Source organism: Phyllobates terribilis, unplaced genomic scaffold (assembly GCF_046119375.1).
Source record: "Phyllobates terribilis strain yellow unplaced genomic scaffold, ASM4611937v1 Scaffold_5__5_contigs__length_657084704, whole genome shotgun sequence".
In the NCBI taxonomy this organism is placed as follows: Eukaryota; Metazoa; Chordata; class Amphibia; order Anura; family Dendrobatidae; genus Phyllobates; species Phyllobates terribilis.
Genome location: NW_027362765.1, coordinates 31328436 through 31343658, shown reverse-complemented (window position 1 = coordinate 31343658; position 15223 = coordinate 31328436). Strand labels below are relative to the sequence as shown.

Genomic DNA, 15223 nt, shown 5'->3' with positions numbered 1-15223 from the left:
CGGAGCCCCAAAATTATTTTCCGGGCTAGATGCAGCTAAAAATTATTTTTAATTTTAAATCTGGTGAAGCTTTAGTATAGATGGCCTAATAGGATCAGTGCTGCACACTGCTACAAAGCCCAAATTATTTTCCAGTCAAGATACAGATAAACATGATTAGTAATTTGAAAGCTTAAAACGGTTGGTAGGGTGATTTTAACCAATCATCAAGCTTTTACTCTCCCCAGGATGACACAGGGGTAGAAAAGTCGTTTCGGATCCATGATTTGTTCATCTTTATGAACGTGAGTCTGTCTACATTATCAGTGGAGAGCCGCGTGCGCTTATCTGTCAGCACACCACCAGCAGCGCTGAACACACGTTCAGACAGAACGCTGGCTGCGGGGCATGACAAGATCTCCAAGGCGTAAGTGGCTAGCTCCGGCCATTTATCCAGATTGGAAGCCCAAAAAGAGCAAGGGTCCAGTGACACAGTCGTGGCTTCAATGTTTACTTGGAGATACTCCTGTACCATCGTCTCTAGGCGTTGACTATGTGTCAGACTTCTTGTCTCCTGTGGCCTTGCAAAGGATGGGCTAAAAAAGTGGTGAAATGATTCCGCAAAATTGATGTTACCAGCAGATACTGTGGTTCTGTTACGGTTTGAGTGCTGAACACTTGACGGTCCCACGGTTGGCAAGTTGGAACTGTGAGATTCACTACGTGCACCACTGGTATTTTGTGGAAAAGCACATGTAAGATTCTGCAACAGTCTCTGCTGATACTCCTGCATGCGTGCATCCCTTTCTATGGCAGGAATAATTTCTGCAAATTTACTTTTGTACCGGGGATCTAACAGTGTGGCAACCCAGTAGTCAGGATTATTTCTAATTCTCACAATTCGAGGGTCATGTTGCAGGTAGTGCAGCAAGAAGGCACTCATGTGTGTTGCGCATCCAGGAGCACCAAGTCCCTGTTGTGTTGGTGGCGAGGTAACAATCATGCTTCCTTCCTCTGTCCTCTCCCCCCAACCTCGCACAACAGAAATGTGATCAAGGTCTCCCTCATCTGATGAGTCTTCCATCAGTTCGTCCTCCACTTCTTCCTGGGCTCCTGCACCTTCCTCACTAGTTTGGCTGCTACCATGCGCCCTGGTAAAACCATCTCCCCGACCCTCACATGCCTGCCGCCTTGGTGCTGCCGACCGTCTGGACCTTGCAGATGTTAGCCCTTCCGCATACAACTCCTCCTCCTCTACTTCCTCCACCTCCTCTTGTGCCACCACCTGACTCCGAATTCTGTTTAACATGTGCTCCAGCATGTAAATCACCGGAATAGTCATGCTGATAATGGCATCGTCAGCACTAAACATCTTCGTCGCCATTTCAAAACTGTGCAGAAGGGTGCATAGGTCCCTGATCTGAGACCACTCCTCCAGCGTGATTTGCCCCACCTCTGAATCTCGTTGGCCCAGGCTATACGTCAGAACGTATTGCACCAGGGCTTGTCGGTGCTGCCACAGTCGCTGCAACATGTGCAGAGTTGAATTCCACCGGGTAGGCACATCGCATTTTAGCCGGTGAAGTGGCAGGCCCAACGACTTCTGTAGAGATGTAAGTCGCTGAGCTGCGGGATGCGAACGGCGGAAGTGAGCACACAGCGACCGTGCCCTCTGCAGAAGGCCATCTAGTCTGGGATAGTGGGCTAAAAATTGCTGGACAACCAGGTTCAACACGTGAGCCATACAAGGCACGTGTGTGACATTGCCCCGGCGAAGGGCCGCACCCAGGTTTGCAGCATTGTCGCACACGGCCTTCCCTGGTTTCAGGTCCAGTGGAGACAACCATTCATGAAATTGGTTCTCCAGAGCTGACCACAACTCCTCAGCTGTGTGACTCACATTTCCCAGACATTTCAATGTAAAAACCGCCTGATGACGTTGAGCTCTACTGCCAGCATAGTAAGGAGGTGTGCAGGATCCCTTCTGCGCAGTTAGAAAGCTTGTGGCATGACCAGACAGGCTTTGGGTGCAGGTGGAAGACCGAGAGGAGGTTGAGGAGGCAGAAGCAGTGGAGGAACTTTGACATAAAGAGGATTGACGCACAACTCGTGGGGACGGCAAGACTTGGACAGCAGCCCCTTGTCCTGCTGTCACCATAGTTACCCAGTGCCCAGTCAGCGACATGTAACGCCCCTGTCCATGCCTACTCGTCCAAGTGTCTGTGGTGAAATGTACCCTGTCACACACAGAGTTTCTCAAAGAAGCGGTGATGTTATGTGCGACATGCTGGTGGAGCGCAGGCACACCTTTCTTTGAGAAGTAGTGCCGACTGGGCACCTGGTACTGGGGCACTGCGACGGACATAAGGTCTCGAAAATCCTCTGTGTCCACCAGGCGGAAAGGCAGCATTTCTGTAGCCAAGAGCTTGCAGATGGTGAAATTCAACCTCTTAGCTTTCTCATGGCTAGGAGGAAATGGTCTTTTACTTGTCCACATCTGAGGGACCGAGGGCTGGCTATTGTGCTTAGACGGGGTTGATAAGGGTGTCCCTGGCAAACTGCCGGTCTGTGAGGAAGATGCAGGCGGACATGTTAGGTTGCCTTGATCCAAAGGTGGTGCTATCGATGTCGGACAGCGCTCAACACCAGCTGGTGTTACCACCTCCAAAGAAAATGATGACCTGCCAATCACGCTGGCTGTTGCGGGTAAAGAGGTGGCAGGTCTGCGCCCCAAAACAGGTGTGACTGCTGTCCCCCCAGTCACAGAGGATGAAGAGGCCGCGGATGCACAAGATATGGCAGACGGTGGTTGGCCCGGCCGGCTAGGCCGCATTGTAGCACACTGAGCTTCCCACTGCAACTTATGCTTCATGTCCATGTGCCGGTTCATGCATGAAGTACTCAAACTATGTATTTTTTGGCCTCTACTTAGCTTTTGCTGACAAATGTTACAGATAACACGAGTTGGGTCATCTTTATCGATCTGAAAAAATGCCCAGGCTATGCAAGGCTTAGCACCCATGCGACCTGAAGAGCCACCACGACTTGTGGTGAGAGGCAGAGTTGTGTTTGAGGATGCAGTTGTTGACGTGCTTCCAGTACTACGTCTCTGTCCAGGAAGGCGCAACCTGACCTCGTCGTCACTAGCATCTTCCTCCACCTCCTCTGCTGACCTCATCTCTTGGCTGACTGTGGGTTGACAGTAAGTGGGATCTCCGACCTCATCATCATCACCCTGTGCGTTATCACACCCGTCGTCCTCAGAGCCAACCTGTTCCTGCCCTGACAAAAAACTAAAGTTGTCGCTCCAATCAGGTATTTGAGTCTTATCATCGTCTTCCTCATTGTCTCCACCAACAGGAGTTACAGTTTGGGAATGAGGGTCTACATTATGGTCAGAACCTTCTGCGTCTGGTCCTGGATCCGACTCATAAAGATTCTGGGCATCAGTGCAGATCATTTCCTCGTCTGGATTCACAGAAGCGCTGGAGTCGACCTCTGATTCCCAGGCTATAGTATGAGTAAACAGCTCTGCAGACTCAACCATCTGTTCTACCTCATACTCAGACGGGCAGCTGGAGATTTGGGAGCTGTGAGGAAGCAAGTGCGATTTGGGTGACACCTTTGAGGACTGGAGTATTTGTGATGTTGAAGTTGATGTGGAGGAGAGCCCACTTAAAGGAGCACTTGATATCCGTTGAAGCACCTGCTGTTTTTGTGCCTCATCTGGAATTTGTAGCGATTGGCGTGGCCGTAAGAAAGGGATCTTATCACATTGTCCGCTAAAAGAAGTAGACATTTTAGTTTGGCTGGAAGATGGTCTTTCTTCTGCAGATGTTACTGTTGCTTTAACACCTACCCCACGGACACAACCTTTTTTCCCCTTCCCAACACGCCTATTCCCCTTTCCACCAGCAGCAGGCCTTTTGCCACTCATTTTGGTGGTTAACTAATTCACAACTCTGGAGTTGTTTGCACAAAAAAACAATGGATGGTAACCGAGCAGAGCTGAGTGGCCAAACTGTGGTATTAGGCCAAAACTATTGGCTGGGTTAGATGCAGAAAAAAATTATTTTGAATTTGCAACCTGATGGAGGTCAGTATAGATGGATTAATAGAACAAGACCCACACACAGCTAGAAGCCCAATATTTTTTCAGAGGTAGATGCAGGAAAAAAATATATTCAGTTTGCAACCTGATGGAGGTCAGTATAGATGGACTAATAGAGAAAGTCCGACACACTACTAGAAGGCCAAATATTTTTTCAGAGCTAGATGCAGAAAAAAATTATATTCAGTTTGCAACCTGATGGAGGTCAGTATAGATGGATTAATAGAACAAGACCCACACACAGCTAGAAGCCCAATATTTTTTCAGAGGTAGATGCAGAAAAAAATATATTCAGTTTGCAACCTGATGGAGGTCAGTATAGATGGACTAATACAACAAGTCCCACACACAGCTAGAAGCCCAATATTTTTTCAGAGGTAGATGCAGAAAAAAATATATTCAGTTTGCAACCTGATGGAGGTCAGTATAGATGGACTAATACAACAAGTCCCACACACAGCTAGAAGCCCAAATATTTTTTCAGAGGTACTGTAGATGCAGATAAAAATTAGTTTTAATTTGCAACCTGATGGAGGTCAGTATAGATGGACTAATAGAGAAAGTCCGACACACTACTAGAAGGCCAAATATTTTTGCAGAGCTAGATGCAGAAAAAAATTATATTCAGTTTGCAACCTGATGGAGGTCAGTATAGATGGACTAATAGAGAAAGTCCGACACACTACTAGAAGGCCAAATATTTTTTCAGAGCTAGATGCAGAAAAAAATTATATTCAGTTTGCAACCTGATGGAGGTCAGTATAGATGGATTAATAGAACAAGACCCACACACAGCTAGAAGCCCAATATTTTTTCAGAGGTAGATGCAGGAAAAAAATATATTCAGTTTGCAACCTGATGGAGGTCAGTATAGATGGACTAATACAACAAGTCCCACACACAGGTAGAAGCCCAAATATTTTTTCAGAGGTACTGTAGATGCAGATAAAAATTAGTTTTAATTTGCAACCTGATGGACGTCAGTATAGATGGACTAATAGAATGATGCTATGCCCAAAAGATTTTACTTCACTAGGTGCAGTAAAAAAATTGGTATTCTATACACAGGTGGTATATCTTGCAACACAGATAGGCTACTCCACTGACTAACACACTCTGCAATAGGCCAAAAAGGATTAGCTTTGCTAGATTCAGCCAAATGCTGTGAAAAAAACTTGCACAGCACTGGCACAGACCTGCCTGGCAAAAACTGATAGGAACTGATGTAACCTAGTCCTGAAAAGGACTCCAATTACAATTAATCTTTACTCCCACAACCTATCTATTTAAGAGCACAGACCTCCCTGATAAAAGTCGTAGGAAATGCTGTAACCTAGTCCTTAAAAGGACTGCAATCACAACTATTCCCTACTCCCAAGCTATCTGTATATTTGTGCGAAAATTGGCTTGAAATTAACAAGGTATAGCGCACACAGCAACAGCGGTGCCGTCTAACACGCAGCTGCAGCAGTGAGAAAATGGTGGCGACGGGGAAAATGGCTTGGTCTTATAGGGCAAGGACATGTGACATACACTGCCAATGACACATGCCCTTGCTTGTGTGAAAAAAAGCACTTCGCTCCGTGTGTGCGCTGCTGATAGGCTGACAGATTGCACCTCCCCACTGCAAATGCGGGAAAGAGAAAAAAAAATGGAGATCTTCATTGTTCCTGCAGAGATCCATCCCCTGCCCCGCCCCCCACCCCGCTGTACACTCAAACTGCGTATTAACATTAATTTTCATCATTACTGAGAAAAAATCCAGTTATGATTTTGGTGCACGAACAGTTATCGAACATAACCTCGAACAGCCGAATTTTTCTCAAATTGTTCGTGTTCGCCGAACGGCTCGAACACCGCCCAAAACAGCTCGAATTTGAGATTGGCGAACAGTTCGAGTAGAACAACGCTCATCTCTAGTTAGGACGGGGCAAACCAGACATTTGCATAGGGACCCCACTCCCCCAGCCAGTGGCGTGCTACTAATACTGGAGGACCACACGGCCGCTATGGGGCCCGTGAGTCAAGAGGACCCGGTGCCAGCGCCGGCTCCGGGCCCCCTTCCCCGCACCCGGTATAGCACATTCAACTGTATCAGTATCCTAGATGCCGAAACAGTTGAAAGCAATGATGGAGGAGAGAGCGCCACGTGACACTCACTCTCCCATCATTCCCGCTCTGCGTCTGATGCGGCAGGTGTGATGACGTCACTTCATCGAGCCGGGAAGTGGAGCTGCTGAGCAGATGAGCAGCAGAAAACGGAGCAGGGAAATGGGGAGAGGTGAGTATTGTATTTTTTTTTTTAAATCATTGAGTACATTGTGGCCACAATACTGGCACTTATGGAGGACTATTGGGTGTGCATTAAACTATATGGGGGCTGCATTATACCATATAGGGCTGCATTATACTATATGGGGGCTGCATTATACCATATAGGAGCTGCATTATTGCACATGGGGGCTGGATTATACTATATGGGGGCTGCATTATACCAGATGGGTGCTGCACTATACCAGATGGGTGCTGCATTATACCAAAAGGGGGCTTCATTATACTATATGGGGTTGTATTATACTATATGGGGGCTGCATTATACTATATGGAGGCTGCATTATACTCTATCGAGGAATATGGGGTGCATTATACTATGGAGGACTATGGGATGCATTATATTATACTAAACAAACAAAATGCTGCCTTTTCATCAAGTGATTGGATTGTGTATGCCGGAAAAAAAACAAAATAGTTCTCAGCAGCACATTGCCCAGTGAAAACTACAGATCTGCTGCTGATAACATAATACTGTATGAAAGATTGATCTACAATCATCGTTCTATGCCGATCATTATTCCTCAGCCGATGTAAAGAGGAGGGGAAACAAGCTCAGAACGACTTCAATACAGTTGATCACACGCATTTAATGGCCTGAACTCAGCGCATGTATATACAACCAAAGTGTTTTTCTGAGATGGTGCAATATGTTAGTATTTGGGGCCCCACTTTAAAACTTTTGCCCAGGGCCTCACTTTGTTAAAACCGGCCCTGGATGGAGGAGACATTGAAACCAGAGGCTCTGTGCAAAGCAGGCTCTGTCCAGCCACTAAGATTAGGGTGGCCAGGACCAGTACTACCATCCAGTGTGGCAGACTGGGTGTGTGTGCAGTCCAGCAAAAGTAATCAGCTCTCTGCTTCCAGCAATTGGAAAGCACCACACCCTACTAAAGCTCAAAGCATATTGCTGGAAGATGCCAGATACAGCCTTGTTCTCCGCTGGTTCAGTCCTCTGTGCTCAGCTCCCGGCTTGTGTATTTGATCCTGTTGTGATCCTGGCCCATTTACTGACTTTTCTTGTGTCTATTTATTTGGTATTTTCACTACCCTCCTGGTTCTATCTAAAACCTAGGCCTCTCAAAGTAATTGCAAAAGTGATTTATTACTCAAAAGAAAATGTTTTGTAAATTTATTTGAACATAAAAAAAATTGTTGCTAAACTTGTAAGCCTTCTATCATCTGAAAAAAAATAAAAAAAGAATGTTGGGATGTTGGAGAAATGCTGCTGACTCTAAGTAGAAATACAGTAAACTATTTTGTCTGCTATCATTATCTGATTAAGGAGCAAACAAATTTTTAAAATTTTGAAAATTACAAATCTTTCTAAGTAATTTGGCAATTTTCAGGTATTTTCAAAAATAAAAGCAAAATATATATCAACCTAAAATTACCAGAAACATAAAGTACAATGTGTCACAGAAAAAAATGTTTCAGAATCAATGGAATCAGAGAAAGCATCCAAAATTATCACCACATAAAGTGACACGTCAGATTTGAAAAATGGGGCCTGGTTAGGAAAAAAAAATGGATAAATCAGAGTATTTTGGGCACTAACTACTGCATTCAAAACTGTGACTATAGACAATAACACATCTACTGAAATGATCGAAATCAACAGTCTTCATCAGTAAAAAATGAGTAACTTGTGGTAAAACCTCTGCGGAGTAATTAGAGTATTAGGCTTGGTGGTTCTTGGCAATCTAATCTATCGTAGGGGCCAATATTTTCTCTCAGATGAGTTTCTTGAAAAAATATTAGACATTTAAAGAGAACTTTTTAAAATAGTGCAGAGTGATGAGCAAATGACATTGGGTTGCTCAGTTACGCATCAAGTATCGCCATGCTGGAGTCCCAGAAGACAGCCTGCCAAAACGGTAATGCCGTAGCCCACTTGGCTACGCCATTGCTGTGTAGGTCAAGCAATCCTGCATGTTTATTGGCTGTCTAACAGCCGCAAAAGATGTGGGGCGGAAACTGCATACCCGAATATCACTAGAGCTGAGGTGAGGAGTCTTAAATTTAGATCTCGGGCATTTGGCACAGGCAATGGAGACCTTTTTTTAAAGACTACCAGGGAGTTGCAGACTAATATAAGTGAGGCAGGGCAATCCCACCACAATCAAACATATCATACAGAATAAAGTAGTAAAAAAGGAGACATAGAATAAAAAAAATGTTACATTTCTGGAGTTGCACTCATTCATGATGAACCATTGGAGCTGCAATGAGCTCTGACTAGAAAAGTAGAGAAGGTATTAGTGTTCCACATTTTGAAAACGATTGTGCAGTAATCTGAATTCCTTAGTATTGAAAGATCCTAGTTACTTACCGGTAACGGGATTTTACAGAGCCCATGACAGCACCACCTGAGAGAGAGGGTATCCGCCCACCAAGGACAGGAACCTACTGAATAAAAAAGGCGGTACCTCTCCTCCGCATCAGTTTTGTTTCAGAGCATGAGAGGGCCTCCGAAGACAGGTTAATACATAACCACCACCTCAACATATGTACTAAACACCTAAAAAAAGTGCACACCACAGTGATAAAGGGGAGGGAATTAATAGGGTGCTGTCATGGGCTCTGTAAAATCCCGTTACCGGTAAGTAACTAGGATCTTTTCCCCTTCTCCCATGACAGCACCACCTGAGAGATTTATAGAGATCAAATACCAGAGGGAGGGATCACCGCTTGCAACACCCTTCTACCAAAGGACAGATCAGTAGAAGAGGAAAGGTCAAGACGGTAATGTTTGTAAAATGTAGCGGGGGATGACCAAGTTGCCGCCTTACATATAATGTCGATGGGCACATCCGCCTTCTCAGCCCAGGAAGCAGCTACCGCTCTGGTGGAATGGGCCTTCAGGTTCTCAGGAACCGGCAGATTGCTAGAAGAGTAGGCTAAGGTAATAGTATCCCTGATCCATCTAGCTATGGTCCCCCTTGTAACCTTAAGTCCTTTCCCAGCCCCCTGAAAGGATATAAATAAAGCGTCACTCTTTCTCCAGGCTTTTGTCACTTCCAAATACTGAACTAACACCCTCTTAACATCTAAGGTGTGAAGCTTATGTTCCTCAGAATCCCTAGGATTAGGATAGAAGAAAGGGAGAGTGATTACTTGCGTCCTATGGAACTTGGAGGCTACCTTTGGAAGATAGGCCGGGTCTGGTCTTAAGATTACTCTATCCATACATACTTGAGTGAATGGATGGTTAACGGATAGTGCGTGTAAGTCACTGACTCTACGAGCTGATGTCAGAGCCACCAATAGAGCAGTCTTTAAAGTTAAGATTTTTTCTGAAACCTTCTCTAAGGGCTCGAAGGGAGGTTTGGTTAATGCTTCCAGAACTAAATTAAGGTCCCAAGGAGGCATTCTTGGAACAGGAATAGGTCTGGATCTATGACAGGCTTTAATAAATCTAATGATCCATCTATTTGCTGCCAAGTCATAATTATACAGTGCCCCCAGAGCCGATACCTGTACCTTAAGAGTACTGGTGGCTAGTCCCATGTTTAACCCCTTCTGGAGGAATTCTAGTATGGCCTCAATAGGAATCCTCCCTTTGGAAGACTGACCCGAGGTAGACAAGAACTTAGCCCAGGTTCTACCATAGATTCTAGTTGTTATCGGCTTTCTACTTGCTAGAAGGGTAGTAACAAGATCCGGAGAAAACCCCCTTTGCGTCAATAGCGACCTCTCAAAATCCAAGCCGTCAAATGCAGGCCCGCTCTTTGGGGATGACAGACTGGGCCCTGCCTGAGGAGATCCGGGATGTCCGGAAGAACCCATGGATCTGCTTGGGACATTCTCTTCATCCAAGTGAACCATGGTCTCTTGGGCCAGAACGGGGCGATCAATATAACCCTCGCCCGTTCCTCTCGGATCTTCCTCAGGATAGTAGGGATCAGTACTAAAGGGGGAAAGGCATAAGCTAGAGTGAAATCCCACTGAATCTGCAGCGCGTCCACCGCAAACGCCCCCTCTTTTGGATTCAGGGAGCAAAAGGTTTCGGTCTTCCGATTGTGTCTGTTTGCAAACAGATCTATCTGGGGCTGTCCCCACCGATCCACAATCTGCTGAAAAACGGCTGGATTCAACTCCCACTCTCCTTGTTTCAAGATGTGACGACTCAAGAAATCGGCCTTTATGTTCTCTTCCCCTTTTATATGCAGTGCCGAGAGCGTAACCAGCCGACTCTCGGCAAACCTGAAGATCTGATCCGCTATTAACATCAGAGGGAGAGACCTGGTACCCCCCTGATGATTGATGTAGGCGACTGTTGATCTGTTGTCTGACATTATCCTGACGTGAGGACCCTGAAGAACAGAACTGAATTCTTTTAGCGCGTTTCTGGCTGCCAACAGCTCTTTCATGTTGGAAGAGAGACTTGTCTCGCTGTCCGACCAGAGGCCTTGTACAGAACGATCCCTTAGGTGAGCTCCCCAACCTTCCGCACTTGCGTCTGTTGTAATTGTATCCGACACCTGGAAGGTCCAAGGAACCCCCAAAGATAGGTTGACCGGAGATGTCCACCAGTCCAGGGAGTTGATCACAACATCTGGAAGAGATATTTTCCCATTCAGGCGACCTTTGAGCCGCCTGTCCGCTGCCAGAATCTCCTGTTGAAGACATCTGGAATGGTGCTGGGCCCACTGAACCGCCGGGATGCAAGACGTCATTGTACCCAACAGAGACATTGCACTCCTCAGGGTCATGGTCGGATTGCTGACAACCTGAGATGTTAGGGATCTGATCTTCAGCTTCTTTTCCTCTGGCAGAAGACAGGTTTGGTTTTCTGAGTCCAGAATGAGACCCAGGAAAGACTGAACCCTCTTTGGTTCCAGCCTTGACTTCTCCAGATTTAACAGCCAACCTAGGCGTCTTAGACTGGCCATGACGTCCGCCAGGGCTAGAGCACAGAGTTGACTTGATCTGCCCACTACTAAGAAGTCGTCCAGATAAGGGATGACCAAAATATCTCTTTCCCTCAAGTGCGCTGTGACCTCCAGAATGATTTTTGTGAAGACTCTCGGCGCCATGGAAATGCCAAAGGGAAGAGCTGCGAACTGAAAATGCCTTACGTGCCTGCCGAATTGTACAGCTACTCTTAGAAACTGTTGATGATCTGGCAAAATCGGGACGTGGTAGTAGGCGTCCTTCAGATCAAGGACGCACATAAAACAGTCCGGAAATAACATCTTTATGGCCGATTTTATTGTTTCCATCTTGAAAGGCCTGTAGATTAAATGGTCGTTCAGTCTCTTTAAGTTCGCAATGGTCCTGAAGGAGCCGTCCGGCTTCTTTATTAGGAAGAGAGTCGAATAGAATCCTCTTCCTTGCTCGGGTGCAGGTGTTTCCACCAGAACTCCTTCCATGAGCAGAGAGAGAACTTCCTGCTGTAAGGCTATCTGTTCCGCTAAACCTCTGGGGGCTGATATTTTGACAGTGTTCTTGGGCCTGCTTTTGAACTCTAATGTGAGCCCCCTCCTGATTATCCCTAAGATCCAAGAATTGGATGAAATTTCCTTCCAGGCAGGCAGGAAGTGGGACAATCTTCCTCCCACCTGGGGGGAACTGTCACTTAGGGGCTTTCTTATTCTCGGAGGAGGGACCCCCAAACATGAAGCCTCTGTTATACGGCTTTCGGTCTTTCCAGCTACCTTGGTCTCTGGGAGCTTTACTGCGGCTGTATTTTCTCTTCCGAAAGGAACTGTTAAATCGGGAACCAGACACCGTGGGAAATCCATGTTTTTTGTCTGCGGCTTTATCTAGGATGTCATCTAGACCTTTGCCGAACAAGAAGTCCCCCTCACAAGGGATTGAGCACAGTTTAGACTTTGACTGCACATCCCCTGGCCAGCTCTTGAGCCATAGCGCCCTACGGGCTGCATTAGAGAGGTTTGCAGACCGGGCAGCCAGCCTAACTGAATCTGCCGATGCATCTGCCAGGAATGCAGCCGCTCCCTGCACAAGAGGAAGGTCTGATAGAATTTTCTCCCTGGACTCATTCCCCCTGATCTGGTCTTCCAATTGTTGAAGCCAGATCATCATAGATCTAGCAGTGCAGGTCGCTGCTACTGCCGGTTTAAGGGCCCCTGCTGACGACTCCCAGGTTTGCTTAAGGAAGGACTCCGCTTTTTTATCCAGCGGGTCTTTTAAGGCTCCTAAATCCTCAAAGGGCAGAGTGGATTTTTTTGAAGATTTTGAAATGGCCACGTCAATCTTAGGGGTTTTGTCCCATTTAGCCGCATCCTCATCCTCAAAGGGGTACCTCCGCTTGGAGGATGACGGCAGCTGACCCTTCCTTTCCGGTTTCTTCCATTCCCTTTCTATCAGAGATTTAATCCTGTCATTGACCGGGAATGAGCGTCTCCTCCTTTGGTCTAAGCCCCCGAACATAACATCCTGGACTGTTCTGGGCACTTTGGTATCGGTAATACCCATAGTCCCTCTGACGGCTTTAACTAGTCTCTCAGTATTATCAACCGAAAAACAAGGTCTGCCCCCCCCCATCATCATCCGAAGACTCCGATGACGATGAGGAGTGATTAGAGGAGGAAGGCAGTTCTCTCGTAAAACGGGACTCCACTGATTCCTCTGATTCTGAAGAAACTAGTTTTCGCTTCTTCTTTTTGAGTGAGGTTAAGCCTCTTAAAGACTCTCTGACCTCTGTCTGGATTAGATCCTTTAATTCTAAAGAAAACCTGGGGGACTCCTCTGCAATGGTTTTCTGAATACAGTCCGAGCATAGGTTTTTGGCATAGGAGGTGGGAAGACCGATTTTGCATAAAGCACACTCCCTGTTTTTACTTTTAGCACTACACTTCTTCGCCTACTGCCCCAAGAAATAAAAGGAGAAGAAGGAGGAAAAGAGAGAGAGAGAAGAGCACATTATTCAAGGTGAGACTTTCACGAAGATCACTCACCACACTGCCGTTCAGACTAGGGTACCGGAGGCGGTGGTTGCCGTTCACATGAGGGCTCCCATCTGGCGGAGGTGGACTGACGAAGTCTTTTCTGACCAGTCTTGCCGGAACTCGTACGCCCCTCACTGCTGTGACTTTGTCGATGGGAAGATTCCCGTTCCATTTGTTTGAGCTGCTTGCGCTGCTTTGATGGCTGTGGCTGCTGCTGTACTTCCTGTGGCGGTGACAGCTGCTGCCCAGGTGACTGCGGTTCCTCATCCATCATGGCGGGGATGCAGACACCGCCATCCTGATTGCTCCCCATCCTTAAAAGCAGTAGGGCTCCACCTCCTTTAGGCTCCTCCCCTTCCGGCAGCGTGCTCATCTCAAATCTCTTTTTTTAAAAAAATTTTAGCCAGCTGGCACGCTACCCGCAGATCCACTTGCCTCTGCGCGTGCGCAGCCCAGCGGCACCCGGCGCGCTTGCAGCGGGATGACAGCTTCCCACCCGCGCATGCGCAGACCCGGTTTCCGGCGCACTCCGTGATAGGGCGCGTCAGCACCCCGCGCGTGCGCAGCCCGGACTTCCGGCGCGCTCCGTCACAGGGTGCGACGCGACCCCCACGTGCGCAGCCCGGAAGACCTGCCGGCCGGCGCGCTCAGTTCATCTTTGTGAGGCGCAGGGAGGAATCCAAAAAAAAAACAGCACCTCCTCCCCACACGCAGACCCGGGCAGCAGCCAGACGGGCTGGGAACAGGGACCATCTGCTGCTTCCACGGCCTCCAGGCCGCACCGTCCATAATCCAGGTACGTGAGGTACCACCTGGTGAGGCTCCCATCAGGGACAGGAACCAAAAACTGATGCGGAGGAGAGGTACCGCCTTTTTTATTCAGTAGGTTCCTGTCCTTGGTGGGCGGATACCCTCTCTCTCAGGTGGTGCTGTCATGGGAGAAGGGGAAAAACATTATGTAATTTATGACGTGGAATGATGCCATGAAACCAGGCCTCAAGCCATGCCAACACATCTTCTTCAGATGTGAATAAATATATATTACAGCCATCAGCCATGCACAGCTTAGAGACATATCATGGCCCAGGTGTACTGTTATGTGTAGTTTATCGCAATCCACTTTGAATTTAATTGGTTTTAATAAAAATGAAGTAAGGATAAAGGGGAACTCTGGGAAAAACTGGACCTGGTCTTATAGAGACCATATGAGCAAATTCAGCAGCACAGAAGGGAGGAAAGGTAGATTCATCCAATAAGATATCAGGATTCTAGGCAGGCAATAGCATCATTACCCTCCGCTTTCTCTTACAGGCCCATCAGAATAATTTTCCTCAACTGATTTTCTAACTTGTCATCACATTCTACGCACTCTGTCTTTTGGCTTTGCAGTTTACAGATCTGGGCAGGTAAGAAACAGCATCTTCTGATTCCAGGAGGTAGGTGGATCCTCCAGGTTGTAAGTTCTATAGAAGAAAATCTTTCAATGCCCAAAGTAATTTAAACCGTTTTGGGGGAGGACAATATTGTGGTCTAGCATAAAAATGGCGACCTTTTATTGTGATATGGCTGGACTACACCACCGATAAAGCAGACACAGCCGGTGACTGAGAAGAATCTGTGACTTCTCTGCATTCAGTGGTTACTACTCACCTGGGTAGTCATATGTAGGAGTCTCCTCATTACATCGCTCATCACCCGTCACATATGTCATAGTATTAATATGGGTCAGATCTTCACCCTGAAACAAATATTGTAAAAGTCACAGACAGATGGAGAAGTCCCATCTATGATCTGCTCTAAACCGGCCATCTCCACCGTTCTCATTACACAAGTATAAAACATATAATACTGGTGGATAAAACAAGACTGAACACAAGACCTTCAC

General features: G+C 46.8%; 3 protein-coding genes across 5 annotated transcripts in view; all 3 read right to left on the bottom strand.

The window, feature by feature from the left end:
- LOC141271850 (gastrula zinc finger protein XlCGF66.1-like) overlaps positions 1-15223 on the bottom strand; it is a 341588-nt gene that overhangs the window by 195430 nt on the left and 130935 nt on the right. The gene's annotated exons all lie outside the window — the stretch shown is intronic.
- Positions 1-15223, bottom strand: part of LOC141271831 (uncharacterized) — a 61722-nt gene that overhangs the window by 9448 nt on the left and 37051 nt on the right. For both annotated transcript variants that reach the window (XR_012321938.1, XM_073682002.1), the window contains exon 12: positions 14989-15076. Coding sequence is in view for 1 of the 2 variants with exons in the window: in XM_073682002.1 (XP_073538103.1) it covers positions 14989-15076 (88 nt within the window). In the remaining variant the exon portion in view is untranslated. The remainder of the gene's footprint in view (positions 1-14988; positions 15077-15223) is intronic.
- Positions 1-15223, bottom strand: part of LOC141271835 (uncharacterized) — a 164886-nt gene that overhangs the window by 112614 nt on the left and 37049 nt on the right. The window lies entirely within an intron of this gene.